The sequence below is a fragment of the Canis lupus genome, chromosome 1 (assembly GCF_011100685.1).
Source record: "Canis lupus familiaris isolate Mischka breed German Shepherd chromosome 1, alternate assembly UU_Cfam_GSD_1.0, whole genome shotgun sequence".
In the NCBI taxonomy this organism is placed as follows: Eukaryota; Metazoa; Chordata; class Mammalia; order Carnivora; family Canidae; genus Canis; species Canis lupus.
Window position 1 is genome coordinate 84,085,546 of NC_049222.1, and position 23,175 is coordinate 84,108,720.

General features: G+C 37.1%; 1 protein-coding gene across 1 annotated transcript in view; it reads left to right on the plus strand.

Moving 5' to 3' along the window:
• The window catches only part of TRPM6 (transient receptor potential cation channel subfamily M member 6), a 132,955-nt gene that overhangs the window by 96,411 nt on the left and 13,369 nt on the right, over positions 1–23,175 (plus strand). Inside the window, exons 28-36 of the mRNA XM_038527064.1 lie at positions 3,095–3,218; positions 6,345–6,436; positions 7,915–7,973; positions 9,538–9,563; positions 13,037–13,087; positions 14,555–14,620; positions 16,462–16,748; positions 17,077–17,159; positions 17,903–18,108. Coding sequence (XP_038382992.1) covers positions 3,095–3,218; positions 6,345–6,436; positions 7,915–7,973; positions 9,538–9,563; positions 13,037–13,087; positions 14,555–14,620; positions 16,462–16,748; positions 17,077–17,159; positions 17,903–18,108 — 994 coding nt within the window. The remainder of the gene's footprint in view (positions 1–3,094; positions 3,219–6,344; positions 6,437–7,914; positions 7,974–9,537; positions 9,564–13,036; positions 13,088–14,554; positions 14,621–16,461; positions 16,749–17,076; positions 17,160–17,902; positions 18,109–23,175) is intronic.

Genomic DNA, 23,175 nt, shown 5'->3' on the forward strand with positions numbered 1-23,175 from the left:
GAGTTACCTTTTGACATCTTTGTCAAAAATTAATTGACCATGTATATCCTTAATATGTATGGATTTATTTGAGTCTATTCTATTCCATTTATATATGTCTAGGATAATATTGGACTATCTTGAATACTGTACTTTATATTAAATATTGAAATCATATAATGTGGGCCTGCCAAAGTTTTTCTTCCTTTTCAAAGTTCTGGTTTTTTTGGTGTTTTGTTTTGTTTTGTTTTTTTTGGCCATTCTAGTTTCTTTGCATTTCCACATATATTTAGACTCACTTTGGCAATTTTTACAGAAAAGCTTACTAGGGTGAGTGGAATTGCTGTGAATCAACTTGGGGAGAATTGGCATCTTAACAATAATAAGTTTTTTGTTCCATGAACATGATATGTCTATTTATTTAGATATTTCTCAATTTCTCTCAGCAGTGTTTTGTAGTTTTCAATATATAGTTCTTGCATGTTTTTTAAAGATGTTTCCCTAAGTATTTAATATATTTTATTTTATTATAAATGCAATTATAAAAATTTCTGATTATTTGTTGGTGGTATATGGAAATACATATATTTTAAAGATTTATTTATTTGAGAGAGGGGGAGAGAGAATGTGAGCTGTAGGAGGAGGGGCAGAGGGAGAGAGTCTTTGAGCAGATTCCTTGTTGAATGTGGAACATAACACAGGGCTTGATCCCATGACCCATGAGATCATGATCTAAGCTGAAACCAAGAGTTAGACACTTAATCAACTGAGCCACCCAGACGCCCCTAGAAATATATTTTCAAAATGTTGATTTTATACCACACAGTCTTGCTAAATTTACTAATTTGTTTGAGTAAGTTTTGTTGCTTCTGTAGGATTTCCTATATAAATGGTCATGTTATCTACAAATGAAGATAGTTTCACTTTTTAAATTTACTTTTTACCTTTTATTTATTTTTCTTGCCTTCTTACACTGGCTAGAATCTCTAGTAAAATATTGAATAAAAGTGGCAATAGTAGATAACCTTTCTTTGTCTCTGCTTTTAGGAAGCATTTAGGCTTTTACCAGTAAGTATGATTCTAGCTATACTTTTTTACATAAATGCCCTTTATCAAGTTAACTTCCCTTCTACACCTAGTTTCTGAAAATTTTTGTCATTAATAGAGATTAGCATTTGTCAAATGCTTTATCTGAACCTACTGATATAATCAGATGGTTTTTCCTTTTTATTGTTAATATAATTAATTATATTAATCAATTTTATAATGCAGAAGTTCTATTTAGAATATTAAGTAAACTTGGTTAGGATGAACCCTTCTTGACCATGATGTATTATCTTTTTTGTATATTTATTTTGCTAAAATCCTAATAAGATTTTTTGCATCTGTATTTTTGAGGAATATTTGTCTATAGATCTCTTTTCCTGTAATGTCTTTGTCTGGTTTTGGTATCAGGGTGATGCTGGGCTTATTGACTGAGTTGGGGTGTTCCCTCTTCAATTTTCTAGGTGAGTTTATATAGAATTGATACTATTTCAATTTTTATTGTTTGGTAGAATGGTAGAATTAACCAAAGAAATCATCTTTGTGGGAAAGTTTTTAGCTACAAATTCAATTTCTGTAATAGAGATAGGACTATTTAGGTTATCTGATTCATCTTGAGCGAACTTTGTATCTTTCAATTTGTCCATTTCATTTGTTGAATCTATTGGCATATAGTATTTATAATATTGTTTCCTTACTCCCTTATTGTCTGTGGGGTTTGTAATGACATCAATTCTCTCATTTCTAATATTTTGTATTTGTATTTCTCTTTGTTTCATGATTAGTCTGGCTACTGGCTTATCTGCTTTATTGATCTTTTCAAAGAACCAGTACTTGGTTTCATTGATTTGTCTCTGAATATTCTTTCATTGATTTCTGCTCTATTATTTCTTTTGTTTACTTGGGGTTTAATTTGCTCTATTTTTTTCTAGTTTGTTAAGATAGAAGCTTTGATCATTGATTTAGACTGTCTTCTTCTCTAATACAGGCATTTAGTGCTATAAAATTCCCTCTAATCATTGTGTTAGCTATATCCCACAAATTCCAAAGTGTTCTGTTCACATTTTCATTTAGTGAATCTTTTTATTCGTTATTAAGTAGCCTTAGATCTGACTTAGTAATTCCATAGGACTTCATCTTTCATGATCTTAATGCCCTGCTTCATTTTTCCATATAATAATCTGGTTGCATTTTTTAAAGCACCTCAGCTCTTTTTAGAATGAGAAGCAGAAGCAAAGAGAAAAGTATTAAGAAAATTATGTAAAATTACCTTTTTTTGCAGGGGAAGATTTAGCTTGTAAAGACTCTTTTTCAGGGAAAATGATATGAGTTGCTGGAATCTTACAAAATATGAATTCAATAGATTTGTTTTTTTGCAATCATTAAAGTGGCCAGAATTTAACTAGAAATTGAAACCAGGCTTAGGTACTAATAATTTGCATTTGCTTATTGCTTAGTATTTTGTCAATTTATCTCATTTCTTCTCTGTCTTCGGTTAGTACATATGGCAGCCATTAGTGTTGATTATCTGTTATTTTAATGACAAAAGGAAAGTGGCTCACAGACATTAAGTGATTTATCGAAGTTCACATAAAGTTATAGATCTCTAGAATTCCAACACAAGTCCTTTTTGGATCCAAGCCTTATGGTTTTTTGCTCTACGCCACTGGTTCTAAAATTGTGGTCTTCTATCAGCAGTATTAGCATTATCTGGGAACTTGTTAGACATGCAGATTCTTTCTCCCTCTAGGCCTACTGAATCATGAATCTTGGAGGTGGGACCCAGTGATTTGTGGTTTAGCATTGCCTTGAGTGATTCTGATGGACACTCAAGTTTGAGGACTGCTGCCCCCACCCTTGTTCTCAGTCATGACCACAAAGAATAATCATGGGTGCTTGTGTCCTGCCAGCTTGACTAATGGAAATTTTCAAAGATTTCCAGGTGATTCTAATGCGCAGCCAATGTTAACAACCGCTGCTGTTCACCATAGTACCTCTATGAGTCACATTAATGACTCAAAATGTTTTCAGGTTAATGTCACTACGTTCCAACAAGTGTCTTTCTCTCCAGGTCATAACGGTCGACACCTGCTCTCAAAATGACCAATTGGATTCAGAGCCAGGAGAAAATAAAATCTCAGAAGAAGAGGTCTGCAGCAAGAACTGGCTCACAGTGTCCAAATTTAATCAGATAAGTATGTAACAGTCTAGACTCTTGGATCTCAAAAACTGTGAGAAAGTTTCCTCATGATACTCCTGGACCACCCAAACTTAAATTCAATTAGCCAACATATAGTACATCATTAGTTTCAGATGTAGAGTTCAGTCATTCATCAGTTGCATATAACACCCGTGCTCATCACATCACCCCAGTCACCCCATCCCCTCATCCACCTCCCCTCCAGCAACCCTCAGTTTGTTTCCCAGAGTTAAGAGTCTCTTATGATTTGTCTCCCTCTCTTTTATTTTCCATTCAGTTTTCCCTCCCTTCCCTTATGATCCTCCGCACTATTTCTTATACTCCGCATGTGAGTGATTGACTTATTTCATTTAGCATAATACCTTCCAGTTCCATCTATATTGATGTAAATGGTAGATATTCATCCTTTCTGATGGCTGAGTAATATTCCATTTTGTGTGTGTGTGTATCTATATATATGCGTATATATGTACACATCTTTTTATTTATTATTAGGAAGCCTTAGATCTGACTTAGTAATTCCATAGGACTTCATCTTTCTAAGGCTTCCTTAGGTTCTATCCATGTTGTAGCTCTATCATGTTCAACATGGGGTTCTGCAGGACACCTCCATAGCTGCCATGGCAAGAGGGAATGCAATTGGTATCCAGATTTTGTTTATCCATTCATCTATCAATGGACACTTGAGTTGTTTCCACCTCTTTCCTATTGTGAATAATGCTTCTATGAACCTGAGTGCAAATACCTTCTTCAATGTGACCTCTTCTCTACCTTTAGTTATGGAGTTTGTTCTGCCTGTCTTCAGGTCAATTTTTGGAGTATTTAAGGATGATTTGATAATTATCTAATTGTATTCTTGGGAAGAGGTGAGCCTAGGGTCCTTATACTTCATCACCACCTTCCTCACGCTCCCTCTTACTAATTTTTAAACAGGAGGAGCTATGTGATCAGGACTCATAAATATTTAAAATAATTTGGAATACTAAAACTAAGGTACAAATAGACACTATTGAAATTTATGATATGCTTCTTTAAAACCTTGCTTTGTCTTATGCTTGGTGGTTTTCAACCAATTGCCTATTTTGTACACCTTCCACCTCTCTTCTCTAGGACATTTGACAATGTCTGAAGACATTTTTGGTAATGCCAATTAAAGGAGGTACAGGTATTCTTGACCTCTAATGGCTAGAGGCCAGAGATGCTGCTAAACATCCTACAATGCATAGGATAGTGTCTTTCCTTCTGACAAAGAATTATCCAGCCCAAAATGTCAGGGCCACAGTTGAAAAACCCAAATTTATATTTTAAAATACTCAATTGTCTGTTAAATCACTGAGAATCAAGTGGACTCTAAGCTGAAAGAGACATTAAAAATTAAATTATTCAGAACTCCCTTAACCTACAGATATGACTTGATAGCTCAATTGTCTTGCCTTAAAATCACAGTTTATGAGAGCCTGTAATATTGAATAAATCAGGTCCCATATCTAAAGATATGATTCTAGAACCAATTGCAAATGTATTTATTTCATTTATAAATGTTTATTTATATCTTATATTTTTATAAATAGTTTAACTGATATTTAAGTTATTATGTCTTAAACTATTCAAGTTCTTTTTTGGTTGAGTTATAATTGACATATAACATTGTATTAGTTTTATGTGTAAGATGTAATGACTTGGTATATGTATATATTGTGGAATGATTACTACAATAAGTTAACAGTAATCACTTCATATAGTTATAATTTTTTTATAATGAGAACTTTCCTAGATCTATTCTCTCAGCAACTTTCAAATATACAATATTGTTAATTATAGTCACCATGCTGTACATTAGATCCCCAAGACTTAGTTACCTTACAATTGGAAGTCTGTACCTGAGACCACCTTCACCCATTTCACTCAACCTCCACTCCCAAGTTATTGAGTTTTTCCTAATGACTTTCGAATAGAGAAAGATGCAGGTGATAGTGGGGATTTGGGTAAAGAATCTCAAGTCTGATGATAAGAATGGGAATGAAGATGTAGGGAAATAGGCTGACTCCAGGCGCCAAATTAATCTGAGGAGATAAGGAGGCCCAGTATCTACCTTGAACTACACTCTGAATTAAGAATTTTATTGTTTTGAAGTGTATCTCAGTTACGAATTAATTGAAAAAGAATTTAAAAATAAATTTTGAGGGTTGGGTGATACGCTGTCAGGTAGCTCTTCCTGAATACAAAAAGTTCTGAGGAATGTAACTATGAAAAGGAAGTTAAAAATAATATTTCCTATAAATATTTTATCTTAATTTTAATTCTGTGCTCTCAGTAAAACCATATTGATCATATGATATTTATGCTATTACAAAAATATCATATGAATTTTGTGATTTTTTTTCCAATAGGTTTTTTTTGCTCTTTGTGTGTGTGTATTTTTGTCACAAAATCATTAGAGAAAAAAGTTACTGGTACCCCCTACATTTAGCCAAGGACTCTTAATAGCATTATTCTCAGAATTAATCCAATTGAAAAATTATTATTGAGCACTTACTGCATGCCTGTGATTTTATAGGTACCAGTATAAAAACTAACAACAATAATGATCCTTGCCTCCTTTTTAAGAAAGAGCTGAAAACGAAACACATCTCCTGGCAATCTTTTCTATCTTTTGCTTATGTTTTGTTTTATTTTTTCAAGTAGGCTACTATGATGCTTGATACAATTGTTAAGGAAGGATTTCTAACAATTTGGAAGTGACAATTTTATGTGTTTTGAATAAAGCATGGACAATAGGGTGCAGGAGAAGGTGAATGTAAAAAGAATTGGTAAAAGTGTTCTTCTGCAGGGAGGATTCAAGTTATGGATCATTTAGTTCTTGACTTTGATTAGGGAGCATAAATGATTATAAATGCACAGGAAATTACTGATGAATAGAAATGTTGTAGGATATATAGCTTTCAACCACTTGAGAAAAAAAAGGACAAAAGAATCTTGGTACCACTTGCTAAAAAGAGAAAAAGAAGCTATATTCAAATTTAGATGAATGCACTATGTTCAGATCTTTCTATTTAGGAATGTGATTTGAATGTAACACATTTTTATGTATTCTCTAATTTTTTTTCTTTCTTTTAACAAGGTCTAGAACCCTCTCTATATCAGAAAATGAAAACTAAAGAAAAGGAACAGCATTCCATACAAGTCAGTGATTATGTAAAGCAGTCTCAAGAGGTAAAAATATCTTATTTGATATTAAAAAAAATTTATGCACATACGTCTCTAACTCCTTGACCATGTCTGTTTTACCTTTATGTCTCTTAATTGGCTCTTACTTTTTATTGGTATTACATTTAATCCTTGCTTTGAATATATGTTCAGTTTTTTCACTTCCCTCACACTGCCCGCCACCCCCCCACCCCACAACCTTTATGCTTTCCTTGTTGTTTTTCTCCATGCAATTTATCTGTCCACCTAGTAATTTATGGTGGGTGTTTTTAACATGAAAGATAAATAATTCAGAAGTTTTCGAAACTGTTTTGAAATATATGACTGTTGCCATGTGGGAGAAAAATAGGTATTTTCAATACGTGTTAAGAGGCGGAGTTAGAGTCAACATATAGAAACTACAGGGAGGCAGATTTCAGCCCAATTTGAGGAGGAATTTTTAGCAATTGGAACTTTCTAAGGATGGAATGGTTTATTTCTGGAAGTAGTAAGTTCCTTGCTTAGGGTGGTTAGTCAAACAGGCTGAGCAAACCTCCTTGCAGATGTGTCGAAGGGGCTTTGGGCATTGCAGGGTAAAGGACCCTCCGACACTGAGGTTTTCTGATTTTATGGTCATTTTTCCTTACTACCCGCAAATATGTGCCTGTTTTACTGCCATCTACCATGTGGGAAGCGTGGTCTAGTTAAACTAACCCCAAAAATCTAATTTTGGTCTTGGTTTGAACATTATTTCTATGAACTTGGGAACACTTTCCACATTACTTTTATGTACGAAGTTAATAACCTCATGAGTATTATCTGTGGAAAGTTTTGAAAATAAAATGTAAGACTGCTTGCAAGTAAGTGGAGGCAATAACCTGTCTGCCATGTGCTAGGTTTCAGAGCTATGTATATTAATTAACATCTGAGCTTCAGTAACTGTATCTCTAAAATGGGGTTAATGCCATCCTTTTGAGATTATTGTTTGAGGATAACAAAATAACACCAGAGCAAATGCCTAGAGTGATACGTGGAATATAGTAGGTTTCAAGAAGTAACAGTTGACTCCAAACAGGAAATAGAATTATAAATTCAAAGTAATGTTATTCTAAATAATCATCTACTGAAACAACAATGTTTGGACAAAGGGCATAGAGATATAATGACTGATGTTTCTTGTCAACTTAGACCTTCATCCCTTCTTTTTTTATCATTAACTGTTTACTCTCATTTCTGCAAAAATCATTGTATAAAATACATTTTCTCTATGATGTCCCCATAAAAGTAATTTCATTCTATTAAAGTCAGTCAACACACTGAATTATGCAGATATTGTGCTAACATTATGCATCTTTCCAACTTGAGTTGAGTGCATCCAGTAAGAGAAATATTGAGCTGGAGGAAGGGTCAAAAAAAGTAAACCTCCAAGGCATGTGTTTTGCAAATGTATTTCTGGGGTAGGAGACTGTTGGGTAAACATGTAATGACCTTTCCCTTCTTCTTAGGATCTGAGCAAAAATTCATTGTGGAACTCTAGGAGCACTAACCTCCCTAGGAACTCCCCGTGAGTATTTTTAAATGTGTGTTTTAAGTATCCTTAGCTGCTATTTTTTTTTTAACCTTATGTGGAACAAAGGTTTCATTGGGTCAGAAAAATAGGGGGGAAAAGTATTTCCAATGACAATATTTTTCTTTTGTCAGCCAGAAGGAAAATAATTTATTCTCCAAGTTTTCCCGTCTCTTGGCAATAAGAGCTCCCTTAAATGCCTTTTAAGAATATAATGAAACATGTTCTACCACAGCAACCTAACCATTTGCCTTTTCAATGTCAAAAATAAAAGCACATGTGGAATAATGAGTATCCTATCTTTTCTGACAGAAAAGATTGTGAAATTTGCATTAAAGAGTAGGAACAAATCTGTCTGACCTAAAGGAAAAAGACTGAAGGCCTGATAGTCTTCTTTTTAGATTATTTTTTCAAATTTTTAATTTTAGTTTATGAGGTTAATCTTTTTTATTTTTGGTCTCTCATGAACATCCGAAGTGTCTGTCTTTAAAGCAGAACCCATTGAGGATTAAGCCAAAGGGAAGATAGGGATCAAAAGAGAGAGAGGAGCTACCAAACTCACATGGTTGGAGGCTGGAGTATTTTCCTGGAATTTTGTTTATTCAGAGCAATAAAGTTTGAAAACCAGCCAAGCAAAATTATTGCATTTCATTTGCAGTGTTTTCTGGACTTTTCTAGTTATATCATCAAATTGTCCATATGGCTATGGGAGCAGAATTCAAAACCATCTATTGTATGAAGGGCCAGTTGATACCAAGTAGGTGGAACATGACTTGGAGTTTGCAGCCAGCTCTATTTGAGATGGACTTTTTTCTGGAACTCCCATCCAGGCATGTCTCTGTGCAAGCCTGCCTCTAGACTTCAAGTGCACATGACTCTCTCCTCCCAGAGGTTCGGTAGTTGGTGCTCATGCAGAGTAGTGGGTTATTGCAGCATGAAATTAAACAATAATTGTAATTGTACTCTCTTCCCTAAGGACCTTCAATACCAGAGATATTCTTTGAACGCATTTATTCAGACTTGCCCATGGCCACGTGTGCACTTGAGCAGGGCAAGTAACAATTTGCAGAGAGCTAATTTCAGCCTGCCAACATTTAGGAGCCACGTGGGCTAATGAAACTGATTTGTAGGCTTGTCCGGAGACATTCGCAGACTCATTTGTAGGCTTTTTCATTGCATAGTTCAGGAACCCTTTAGTTTAATTGATCCAGAACAACACAAACACAGTTAAATCTTATATATCTCTTGTGTTCATATAGCTAATTAAAAACAAAATCCAACAACTGCTTTCCGGTTAGCTTAGGGCATGCACTTTAAGTGAATTGCACACATATGCAATGCCCGTTTTTCTATGAAAATAGTTGTAGGGTTGTAAACCATTTCTCTACTGATAGAGATTGGGGTCCAATGACACTTTTCTTTCAAAGAAAATAACACACACACACACACACACACACACAGACATATAGATGCTGTATTGTTACTGTTGCACTTACTTTTCCTTTCTTTGGTCATTGAAAAATTTAAAGCATTATCTAAACAACTTTAATTTTTCGAACAGGTTGAGAAGTTCAAATGCAGCTGACAGTAAGTTTTTATATTTAAAGATCTTATTCTTTTCAACTTGTTGATGGTGACTTTCACTCTCCTGAGATTTTCATAGCTCTTGAAATTCTATATGGGATTTTTGTCTAGTGTATGAAGGAGAACTTTCAGTAGAAAAGTAGAAAGTTGATTTGTCTTTCTCCATGTAAATCAGGACTGAGGTCTTGTTCACAGATATTTTTAATTGACTAGTTCTGACAGTGATTTTCCAGTGTTCTTCATCAGTGAGGGTGTTGGCACTGAGCTCGTTTTGACTCTTGGACAACTCTTACCATCACTCTTTCACATATCACTCCTGAAGAGCTCTTCATCTTTTTTTTTTTAAAGATTTTATTTATTAGAAACAGAGAGAGAGAGAGAGAGAGAGAGAGGCAGAGACATAGGCAGAGAGAAGCAGGCTCCATGCAGGGATCCTGATGTGGGACTCGATCCCAGGTCTCCAGGATCAGGCCCTGGGCTGAAGGCAGCGCTAACTAAACCACTGAGCCACCAGGGCTGCCCCAAGAGCTGTTCATCTTTATGTGGATACCTTTTTCCTACCTGGCCTCCGTAGGACTCTGTGGCTGAGTAGGGCTGGGTCGTGTGAGATGACTCCCTGGCAAAGCCACTGTCAAGGCTGTTCTCAAACTCTACCATAGACTATGAGCTCCTCTCCATGTTCTTGACCTCATGATGTGGATTGGGCTCCTTCTCTTCCATGGCCCTGTGCATCCCACTCTGTTTTCCAGCAGCTTCTGTGCAGCAGTCCTTCTCCTCCAACTACAAACATACTTAAGTCATTTTCCATACAGAAGAAATAACCATTTTCTTGATGTTACCTAACGTTCACACTGCCACTCCTGTCCACCTCCAAATTAATGAAAATACATTATCATCTTCCCTGCCTGGTGTCTGTGGCCACCATGGACTGAAGCTGCTAAATCACACAACCTCTTTTTAGACCTCATGGAACTTGCAGCATTTGACATCCTTGACCATTTTATCCATTTTTGAAGTTTCTTTGAGGCTGTTCTTAATTGTATTACTTTGTTGACTGTTGTCATTGATCACTGACTCTTCCTTTACCCAAACTGGGACTCTGAGTTCATGTGCAATGACTTTCCTTCCCAGTCATCAACTCTGCCATCTCAGCCATCAGCTTTGCCTCTGTACTACCCACAGCCCCATCCTTAGAAGCTGTCTGTGTTGCTCTACCCCACAGCTTCTGCCTTAGGGCCTCCAACATTTTTTTTCCTATATAAAAAGTTTTGCCCTCCATTTTATGTTAGCGTTCTGTTTGGTTTCTCTCCCTTTGCACGTCCCCATGCTTCCACCGGAATTATCTTTCTGAACAATAAATCGTCACCTATTTTGAAGCTTCCAGTGGCTTCCCATTACCTACAGGATAGGCTGCAAATCCCTTTAGTCGTTTTCAATGCTCTCGACAGCTTGGCCCTCGTCCAGATTTCCAGGCTCATGTTCATTCTTTCACTCAACATTTCTGCCATGCAGAATACGACCACCTATCTATTTACCCCTTCATTTGAGTGTCTACAAGGTATCTCAAACAAAACATGCCACATTCCTTACTTATCTTATGAAATGGAAACTGCACCTTTCCAATTACTGAGGCCAAAGTCTCCATCATATTTGACTCCTGCTTTCTCACATCCCCACTTCCAAACCATCAGTAAATCCTTCAAAATATATCAAGAAACTGATCACTTTGCTACCTCCACATACCACTCTTTATATCCTCCTGGATTATAGTATTACCTCCAAACTATTGCTTTCTGACAGTCTGTTTCCAGACCCCAGCCAGAATAACACTTTTAAATACAAAGTCAGATCGAGTCACACTTCTGCTCAAATGTCATCTTATCTCACTCTGTAAAAGTGAAGTCCAAACGTGGTCTACAAAGCCCTGTTGATCTGCTGCTTCTCCTCCAACTCTCCAATTCCATTTCCTGTCAGCACAGTCCACTCTGACTACACTCTCCATAGTCCTGCCTCAGGACATTTGCACCTGCTGTCACCTCTGCCTGGAATACCCTTCAGTTTTCCATATGACCTATTTCTCTCTTCAGGTCTATGCTCAAATTTCACCTTATTACAGAGGTCTTGACTTGCCATCCTTAAAATAATAACCTCTCTGATTCTCACAATTTCTAGCACTCTAACTAACTAACTATATATATATAGATAGATATATATAATTAGTTCCTTATATATATAAAATACTGTATGCACTATATATTTACATAATTATTTATTTTCTTTTTCCTCTCATTAGAAGGTAGCCAGAGATTTTATGTTTTTACACTGGTCTTTCTCTTAAACACATAGTAGGTGTTGAGTAAATATGTGCTGAATGAATGTGAACAAATTCTCACAGCTCCTTAAATGAGTCAGGATTGAAACTCAGCATTATCAGATTCAGATGCCTATGCTCTTTAAGAATATCACGTTGCTTGTCTATAAAGGTTCCATAAGCTGTGTACACATCTATTATATTACTTTGCCAGCTGCGTTGTGACTATAGTTTACATGTCTTTGGCTCCTAGTATTTCTCATTTTCTCTTTTCTAGAGTGGGAGCCACAACTTCTTCACATCTGTCTTGGCTAGTATGACCTATAGTGGGAGCTGAATACTTTTTAATTTTTATTATTGAATGAACTCAAAAGAAAGGGTCCTTTCTGCTGATCTTACTTTATACTAAGCACCCCCTAAGGAAGGGAGTTTTGTTCCTTTCCTTATCCAGCAACAAGAAGCCAGAGAGATCTGTGAAATTGGACTCATTATGCTGCTTACTCTACTAGGTATAAAGCAGTTACCACCATGAGACTAAGGCTCTCTACTTTAATTTTAATTTTATGAAATGGCAAAACTGTTGCAAAGGATTTATAATTTAGGACTTGAGGAGATAGAAGAGAACCAGTTAAACTTGCAGGAAGTGGTCCCCATGAACAAGTCCCTTGGTGTCATATCCTCCGCCCCCTCCTTTGTTTCTGGTATATGCCTCTTAATTTGTTTTCATCACTTTATTGTCATTTTAGGTCAGTGAAGTAGACTGCTAATAACTTGGTATTAATAATGTCTTTATATGGGTACTGCATCTTGGTGGGAGCTCAGAGAATTGTGCTTTTGGGATGTCATGAAGTGTGATGGGCAGCCCAGTGCTTTCTGCAACCCAGAGGTGTAATTGGTTCGGAGGAAATACATCTTTGAGGCTAATATTACCTGTCTTTCTTCAATTCCCCATATAAATATGTTTGGAGATATTACATTGGTGATTGGAAGCTGTCAGGATACCATGCCCAATAATGTGGTTAAAGGATATTAGGAAATCTTTCTCAAATACTGAGGAGCCATTCCGATTAACCTGTTCGATAATAACTTTGAAGGCAATATATTCATAAGCATGTATTTATCTCCAGCCCTGTAATTAAAATGCCAATCTTCTCTATAATTTCAGAAATCTCAGCCTCCTTAAAAAGCCCTCCAGAGCCTCACCATCATTATTCAGGTAGGATGCATGTGCATGTCAGACATGTCAGCTGAGCCAAACGTTTGTGATTCTGCAATTGTAAATAGAAATATTGATGAATTGCAAAGTATTGATATGATTCCCAACTTGAAAAGCTGTTGTTCACTCTCATGAGAAGAACATTTGGATTTCTTACCTTGTCATTTACTTGGAGAAACAAATTGTTAGGATTTAAGAGAATGTAGGATTGAGAAAAGAAAAATGTATTGGCAAGTTCTAAATGGTGACAAAGGGTGGCCTTGAAGTCTAAAAATTCCTTCCAAGTCCAAAGCCAGAGATCTTCATATTTTGGACTGGGGCCTGAAACTAGTTCTTTGAAGGAGGATTTTATACCCTCACTGGCCCTCAGCAAACCTAACCGCTAAATGAGTGCCAGCACCACTGAGAAAGTTCAACAAAGACACCGTATAAGGATGTTATTAAACAAGATGTCGAGGGTCTTGACTCTCATAAGCAGCATTGCTTCACAGTACTTCAGTTGTCTTTCTTTCAGAGTGGGAATAATTATACTTGCCCTTCCTGAGGAACAATCTGCCAGAGGGCTAGCTGAGAATTAAGAGAGAAACACTTTGAAATGCAAAGCAATGTAACAGCCCACTGGACTTGTGCCACTGGTTGGTCTTTTGCGTGTCATTGCGCTCAGCATTGGATGAGATGATATACGGGCAAGGCTTTTACACGGTCTAAAGCTCAGCACATGAGTAAAAGTTTACTGGTGTGACAGTTACCATTATTATTACATCAAGGACATGCGTTCAGGGTCCAGGAATAGACTGCCTTTTCCTAAATTCTCCTCAGTAGTGAACAGTGTTTCAGTGGATTCCAGGCTCTGCATTCCAGGCTCTTATAACTGGGTCTTTCAGCTCAGCAGTAATCCAATATTTTGACTCCAGCTGTCAACTTTGGAAAGTCTGGTGAAGAATACTGTAACTCATATTGACTCTGATCTGTTAGGAGACGGCTCTTAACAGGAAAATGCAGATCACTTGCTTCTAATTAAAATTGGCCTTTGGTTCTCTCTGGGAAAAGAAGCTGAACTGCGCAAAGTCAACAGTAGATGTCCCCACAGTCCACTGTGCATTAGATTGGCTCTGGAAAAAGAAAAACCAGAGAATGAAGACCACAGAACACTCTTTGAAAGAAAGTTCCACATATGTATGGATTAGTCTGTGATTTGGTATTCAGGAGAGTGGAGGTGATAGCCCTACCTCAGACCACGGTATATAATCTCATATAATCTTCAAGACGGGGGTATATCCTTCCCGTTTAAGGCATAGTTTATTTTAAAAGCTGGATTATGGATAATATTTTTGATGAAGGCAAAAATAAGGGGTCTTTGAAATAAAATAATTTAGTATTGTATGAATAGGTTGATGTGGGGGAGGCTTTCTGTCAATTCAGTCCACTGATGCATACTTAAAACAGTAAATCTGTTTTTGTTTGCAGCCATTGAAAGGAACAATTTAATGAGGCTTTCTCAGACTATACCATTTACACCAATCCAACTGTTTGGTGAGTGCCATTTCTACCTTCCTGAGGCTGTGCCAGAGCAGAGGCATACCATCTGATTAAATTGAAGGAGAAAGTACTTTGCATCATTTTAGTGGAAAATTTTGTTTTGCCAGTGGTTGCAGTGAGATTAATTTTCTAAAGTGGTAATTCTTGTTAACTGGTCAGCTAGCATCTAGGGTCAAAATCTAGTACTGTGGGGATGGGACCTATAATGAGCAGCAGTTGGGAAAAAAGCAATAATGTTGCACCTGGCATTCACTGATTTAAGGCTGGAAGTAAGTAGGAAAGAAAAGAACCAACCAACCATGTGTAATAAACACAGAAGAAAGCGATAAATGTCAATACAGTAAAAACTAACAGGCATCTGAAGAGAAATCTTTGTATATTGTTTTCAGTTTGTTTTGTCTCATGTAAACTAATTGCTCTTAGCTCAGATAGTAAATGTCATTTTTAAAGGCTAGAGTAGTAAAGAAAAACAAGCTCGCATTAAGCCAAGGCTACCAGAGTCTCTCTGTCCAGCCAACTGACAATATAACAAGGGTCCCCACTCTGTCCTAGATCTTAATTCTCTTCACACAGGGACAGATAGGTGGCTTCTGATCATGGATGCAAATGCCTTCTCCTTCCTCATGGCTCTGTGGCTGGTTTCATAACCCAGGAGCTGTACTGTAAATTCTCTAAGTATTTAGAACTCTGAACAGAACTCAGTGGCATTTATCTGGGCACCAAGAATAAATATTTGAAAATATGTTATTAAGAATTACCTAGATGTGTGTTTTTTTTTTTTTTTTTTTGGTAGGCAATTCATTCAAGAGTGAATAAATACCTTTCTTTGTAAACCAGAATAGTATTAACAACAGCAAAAAAAGATATTTGAAACAGGTGTAAGAAGAAAATCAAATACAGGCTGGACAGAAGTTATGTATAGAATATGCTACTTCTGTTATAAAGCGTTAAACATTAGGAATCTAGGCTGAATTGCTTCCTGTTCAGCAGCCTAAAAGTGGAAGCTATCTGGGAGTTAAAGAGCATTTTGTGTGTAAAATCTTGTAAGTGGGATTGAGTTTGTGTCTGAAGTTCTAGGTCACATTAGCCAAATTAACATATTTAATCCTTACAACAACCCAGTGAGGTTGAGCATTATTTTTACCTTCATTTTACTCATCCGAAAAGGGAGGCTTTAAGTAACTTGTCCAAGGGCACAAAGGAAGGAGGGAGAGGCTCTGGGGTATGACTGTGGTGTTAACTCCAACTGTGTTAAACCATGAAGTCTCAGTGGGGTGATATCACCCCCAAGGGAGCAGAAACCTCTTTTTCCATATAAAACACATATATAAATAGGTATATACACTGTATGTAGATGCTGTGTGCGTACATACTGTATGTGTACATGCACATATATATATATGTGGTATATTTTTGGTATTAGAATATCATGGAAGGAGGAATTAGGAAAAAATAAGGCTTGTAAAGGGGATGATAATGAAAACATAGGGCTAAACTATCTCTTTGAAAGTATTTGTCTTTAACAAAGGAATCCTAGCCCTGCTACTTTGATTTTATTTGTCTCTACTTATAGTTTATAACAAGAACAACTTAATTCTTATGTATCATTTGATGCTTTGTCCCTTCCTTCCCTCTTCCACTCTCTCCCTTTATGGGACAAATAACATGGCCAAAATCCATGCCTTTATTCTCTACTTGTTCATGCATAATTGAAATTCCCATTCTCTCCTGATCATTTGGGAAACTAAACTGATTCTGAGTTGTTATTTAGGACATGGTAACCTGTTACAGACACACGATGTCATTGCACTTCTCACCTGTATTTCTTTTTGCAGCAGGAGAAGAAGTAACTGTCTACAGGCTGGAGGAGAGCTCCCCTCTGAACCTTGATAAAAGCATGTCTTCTTGGTCCCAGCGAGGGAGAGCTGCGATAATCCAGGTGTTGTCCCGTGAGGAGATGGATGGCGGGCTCCGTAAAGCCATGAGAGTCATCAGCACTTGGTCTGAGGACGATGTTCTCAAGCCAGGGCAGGTTTTCATTGTGAAGTCCTTTCTTCCTGAGGTGGTACAGTCATGGCACAAAATCTTCCAGGAGAGTACTGTGCTTCATCTTTGCCTCAGGGTAAGTCTGAGACCCAGAGCTTAGAGGGATAGGTCAAAGAAAGTTCTGGACTACACCCAGATACATAATTGTATGTATTATATACGTAATGATTGGAGGCCATTGATTATCTTTAATGCAGAGGACAGCCTATTCTGTTCCGAAAGTGGTGGTATTCCGTTATTTTTGTTTTGTAGAGGTTTTGGTTTTGGAGTGAAATGGAGTGTTGTGGGAGCTGAATGAGGTTAAAAATCATACTGGGGGGCCCTCTAGTTCTTCTATGATTATTGATTGCATGCATATGATAACAAACCAATATTTTTTATCATCGATGCTCCCTATTTTGTAGGAAATCCAACAACAACGAGCTGCTCAAAAACTAATCTATACCTTCAACCAAGTAAAACCACAAAACATTCCATACACACCAAGGTGAGTACAGGGAGTATGGGCACCATGATCCTTCATTTTAAGTGGGAATTTCTTTCAATTTCTTCTCAGCCCTCTTAGTCACGAGAAATGCCAGAGCTGTGGGGAAGTTCTCCATGATCTTATTTTTGGATTCTTTCTTCTATGGTTCTGTTAAAAAGAGAATTAGATGTCTCAGGAATAGCTTGACTTAAACACTGAACGTAAATGAGTGGAAAAGAGAAGCTTAGGCAGAGGCCATGACTAATGTCTCAGTTATGTGAAACATGAAGACCCTAGATGTAGTTCTTAATGTCCAGGAACATTATGGAAGAAAATGATTTCTATTTGAAGCACAGTTTCTTCCCCTGATATCTTAGAGAAATTAGGGACTTTCTGAGATTGAACTCTTGTTACTTTCACTTGAGTGTCTCAAGACACTGGCATTTATTTAGCAAGCCAGATATAACTTCATGCTGGGGGTGATAGTAAAGTGTTATTGTTTCAATTACAAGGAACTTTATAGAGCACAGTAAGAAAAGTTAAGTCTGATACTCATAAAGGAGTTGAAAGGTCTCCTCAAAGAGAAGGGAGGTGGGTAAATGTGGGGAAAATGCTTAATCTTTGCGTTCTGTCCCTGCCATAGAAAGGTGAGGCATGTGCATAGTTAGATAATTTCCCCTGCTGCTGTTTGGTAATGTAAGTCTTACCTTTGTTGCTTTGTGGGGACTCAGTGGCCTCCTTCCCCCCCGCCCCCACACTTACAGGTTCCTAGAAGTTTTCTTAATCTACTGCCATTCGGCCAACCAATGGTTGACCATTGAGAAGTACATGACAGGAGACTTCCGGAAGTACAACAACAACAACGGTGATGAAATTGCCCCCAGCAACACCTTGGAGGAGCTGATGTTGGCTTTCTCTCACTGGACCTATGAGTACACCCGGGGAGAGCTGTTGGTTTTAGATTTGCAAGGTGATTAATAGCCTAAGACTTCATACAAACATGAGGTACAGTTTGGGAAACATTGACAAACCAGGGATGGTTTGTCCATGTCGTTGTCACCTACATTTGACCTTGGTTCTTTCTTTGTAAAACCATCATTAAGGTATTCTAATGGAGACATTCCCTGATAGTGTATGTGTGTTTCTTAATTTGAAAATTGAAAGATTGTATCCATTTTCTGAATGTATTTATTATTTTTTAAATTGTCTAAAGTGTAAGGAACCAGACAGGTGGCCCAAGAAACCTTATAAGAACTAGGATGTGTAATGTATGGAGTTGCTCTACCTAGCTTTGAAGGGAGTTGAGGCATTTATTTCAGAGACATTGTGCGGTGATGATTGTGAGCACCTACTATGTTGTTTCTGACTTAGCACAAGAGAAAAATATAGGCAGATGATTAGCTGTCTAAAATTTAAATACATCTAAAACTTTTATCTAAATGGGGAATTATTTTTTTAAAAATTTATTTTAGGGAGAGAGAGCAAGAGTACTGCAGGGAGGGGTAGAGGGAAAGAGAGAGAGAGAAAGAGAGAGAGAGAGAGAGAATCCAAGCAAACTCTGTGCTGAGGGAAGAGATCCATGTGGGGTTCAGTCTCAAGACTCTTGAGATCATAACCTCAGCCGAAACCAAGAGTTGGTTGCTCAACCAACTGCACCACCCAGGCACCCCTAAATGAGGAATGATTTTTGTACCAAATTTTCTAGTTTTATGGCTTCACCTTGAACTTATATTCATAATAACACTTCAGCATGCATTTATACACATGGGAAAGTATAAATTCTGGGCATTTTTCAACTGAGATATATAATCCTGAGGCATTGTGAGCAATGTCCAGTAAATTCTGATTGAAATTTGTGTCATGTGTTCAAGGACGTGTATAGACTTTTTAAATGTACTGATTTTGAGCTCAGTGCTTTGGCAATTTATAATTTAGCTTGCTCTCTTTGCTGTGTACCTTGATATGACAGTTCATAAGAGTACAAACTCAGTCTGAGAGAGGTAACACAGTGCACTTATAATTAATGGAAGCCTTTGATCAGTGCATCTCCCCACTATCAACACCTCACATGTGACTTATAATCCTGCAGCACGAAACAGAGTATCTCTAGCAGACTTTCCTTGCAGACAGAACGAAATATGTATTCAGGTCAAAGTTTAGTCCTTGGGCTCACTGACTGGGGCTTTGGTTTAAATAAGGGATTTAGCCAGGGACTTTCAGAAGAGTTATCTCAGAAGCAGCACCTCAAGGTAGATTTTATAGGGAACGTAGGCCCAGAAAGTTTAAATAACTTGCCCAAGGTTGCACAGCTACTGAAGAGGGAGCCAGGTTGCAGACTGAAGCTGTTTTGACCATCTATATGTTCTTTCCTTCTCACTGTACTGTCTTTTATTTCTTTATGAGTTTCATAGGACATAATCATGTTATAGGTTCATTTAAACAGATTGGGCATAATCCTTGTCCTCTCTGACTTCCCCATCTCTCCAGTCCTGGGATTCTGTACCAAAAGCCAACCTTGGAGGCTAGGCACAACTGAGATATGTAATCCTGAGGCATTGCGAGCAATGTCCAGTAAATTCTGATCGAAATTTGTGCCATGTGTTCAAGGACGTGTATAGACTTTTTATTAATAAGTCTCTCTGTCTTTTCAGATCTGCACTGTTCACAGAGTTGAGTTATATTTCTAACCCTCAAACACAATATTTAGGGAAGCAATATAAACAAAGTTAAAACAGTCAACATGATTCAGCTTTTAAACCAGCAAGTACATGATCCATTTAAGCCCAGCATGCTGATGCCCACAGCATCTGGTTTTGTAGCTCATGTTGGAGAGAGGTTGATTGTTTTCATCTGTATTCGAGTGTCTGTGCTTTGAGTTTTGGGTGGAGTTGTTTAAAAAGCAAAAACAGAAACAAACAAACAAACAAAAAAAACAACCAAAGAAAAACTTTAAGGAATTAATGATGACTCTTTAGTGTGTTTTGTATTCCACTTGAATAGGTTTTTGTTTAATGATGTTTATGTTTGGGGATTTTTATGTCTCTAAGTAATCCAAAGTGACACTAAACAGAACAAATGCTGCGTTGATAGTCTTGGGGGGGAAATGGAATTAACTTTATTCTTTTACTGGGCAATTATGTGAATTGCAGAAATAGGCCACTCCAAATAAACTATGTCAAAACACTGACCTTCAAAGAAAAGGAGAGTGGGCCTCATAGGATGAGCATGAAGAAATTGAGATACTTACTGGAGAGCTTTGGCCAGTTGGTTAGGCCTGCATTTATGGAAGAAGATGAATCCTATGCTAGTAACTATGAACAGTTATACAACTACAACTACTAGCTAATGCTTACCAAGCACTTATTTTCTGTCAGACACTTGGATAAAGACTTAATGCATTATTATATTTAATCCAAACCAAGTTGGAAGGGAAAAATGGGGAAATAAAATACCTTCATAGTTTAAAATACCTTAAAATACCTTCATAGTTTTTGGTTCAGTTTTGTATTTAATTGATTAGTATTTCTAGTTTTTGGAGAGATGATGGTATAATTGTTCAGGTAGTACTAGGTAGAGACTGAGAGGCCTGGTACCAGCAGTTTGGAGGAAGAGCCCTGGAGTTTCAGTGCTGGGGTATGACACCTGGCTACACCATGAATTGGCTGTATAACCAGGGGACAGCCACCCAGAGTCCCACTTTGCTCATTTGTAATTGGGGAAATAATATTAAGCACTTACCTTGTTGTTAATCTCTCATGTTAAGGAGCTGAAATGAGGCAAGTTCTTGATCTATAGTAAGCCCTCAGTATTATTGTTGTCGTTAGTATTAATCTCCATGTAGCTCATTAAAATGGCAGTGACTCTTCATCAGCTTGCTGTGGCTCCCTAGTGCTTTGGGGGAAAAGTGGAATGAGAAACACTCTGGCAGTTTATCCTGGCAGCTTTTGTTTTTCTTCTCCTTTCTACTGTCTTCCAAGGGAGTGCCAATCATTAAGCCAGGAACTGCCACACTGGGCTTGGAAGCTGAACTCTAAGGAAAGGTTTGACCGGTTTCTGCTCACTTGTAATTATACTATAGTTTTCCACTCTCTTTCCATTTAGAAATCCTACATGTGGGGCTTGCATCATCATCATTACATATGAAATCCAACACTTGATTTCCAGCAATGACAATGAAAAACAATTACACTTCAAGGTGGTCTAGAGCATTCTCTTTTTCCCTCTCTCTTTCTTTCTTTTTTTTCCAGAGGGAGAGAGAGAGAGAGGCTGGGGGAGGGGCCAAGGAAGGAGATAGAGAGAGAGAGAGAGAATCCCAAATAGGCTTCATGTCCAGTGTAGAGCCATTGCGGGGCTTGATATCACGACTCTGAGATCACAACGTGAGCCAAAATCAAGAGTCGGACACTTAACCGACTTTTCTTTTCTTTCTTTTCTTTTCTTTTCTTTTCTTTTCTTTTCTTTTCTTTTCTTTTCTTTTCTTTTCTTTTCTTTTCTTTTCTTTTCTTTTCTTTTCTTCTTTTCTTTCTTTTCTTTTCTTTTCTTTTCTTCTTTTCTTCTTTCTTTCTTTCTTTCTTTCTTTCTTTCTTTCTTTCTTTCTTTCTTTCTTTCTTTCTTTCCTTTTTTCAGCTCATTATATTCTTCAAAGAATTTTGGAGATACTAGATTTTTTTTTCCAACAAAGCAGTTTCCAGAATGAGTCAGCCTTTGCATCAACACCATCATCATGAATTCTACTGCTACAAAGAAGTTAACTTATTTCCACAGATTTAGAGGTTCACAGATGTATCTTAAGGTGGTTGGAATCAGAATGTATGTGTCTGGGTTTCTCGTGAGGGTATGCAACATACCACCTGCACATGGGCATTTACCTTATTAAAGTTGGTAAATAAGTGTGATTGGGATATGGAGATGTTGAAATGCCTAGTTTTCTTTCATATTGTATCACTCTCTAGAATGTTCCTTCTGCCATTGGAGGACCCCAAAATATGTATTTAGTAGTTATGCTTTGAACCGTAAGATTGAGTTTAGGGATATACAGATTTGTGGAAACTCCACTCTCATTCTTTTAGAGGGATTTATTCATTAGGAAAATGAGATCATCAGAACATGATTTTACCAGTGGTAAGAAAATAGAATTTTATTTTACAAGAGGTCTTGATAGAATAAAGATAATAAAGATAGTAGTTGACATTTTTTTGGCTTCCTCTGAGTGGGATACTTTGTGAAACAACTTGTATACAACAGTTCATTTAATCCTCAGTAAGCATGTAAGATAAGGTCCATTATTACTCACACTTTCAGATGAGAACACTGAGATTCAGAGAGATTAGAGGTGTCCAGGTCACATAACTAGAAGGTGATAGAGCCATGAATAGGACCCAGTCCTTTTGACTCCTGCCTATATAATAGGCAACAAGATTTAAAGTAAACTGGAGCTGATGTGATTTTGATCACATCAAAATCTTCCCTATAAACTTTCTTTTTCCTGGTTGACATGACCTCCTTAGGTACTATGTGTATTCTCAGCTTAAATTTACAGTTTCCTTAGCCATCAGCCTAAAGCTTATCATTGCTACAAAGTCCAGGCTTAAAGTTAGATCTGAGCTTAAACATGAAAAGGATTTTTAACGTTTGTAGTCTCTCTACTGATGACACTTGGACTATCTTTCTGTTTTTCTGTTTATTTACTACATTTTTGGAAAAGCAGTCAGCCTAGGCTTTCCTTCTTGTACGTGTAATGAGAACAGTATAAAGAACCCAATCCTTCCTATGACTTCTTTAAAAAGAATAGAGGCTGAGCAGATCACATTTTACACACCTCCCCCTGAGCCTGACTTTCAGCCTTACTTTTTCTTTCCTTATACAAAATCAGAGAATGAAGAGATTGTAAGCCAGATCCTCTTAAAGAGAATTCAGAGGGTTTGTGAACTTTGATGAGAAGACATATTACACCATTATTTTCGCTAACCTACAACTGAAATTCATCATTTCCTTCAATTATAGGGGAGACCACAAACCACAGTGGTATTAGCAGTAC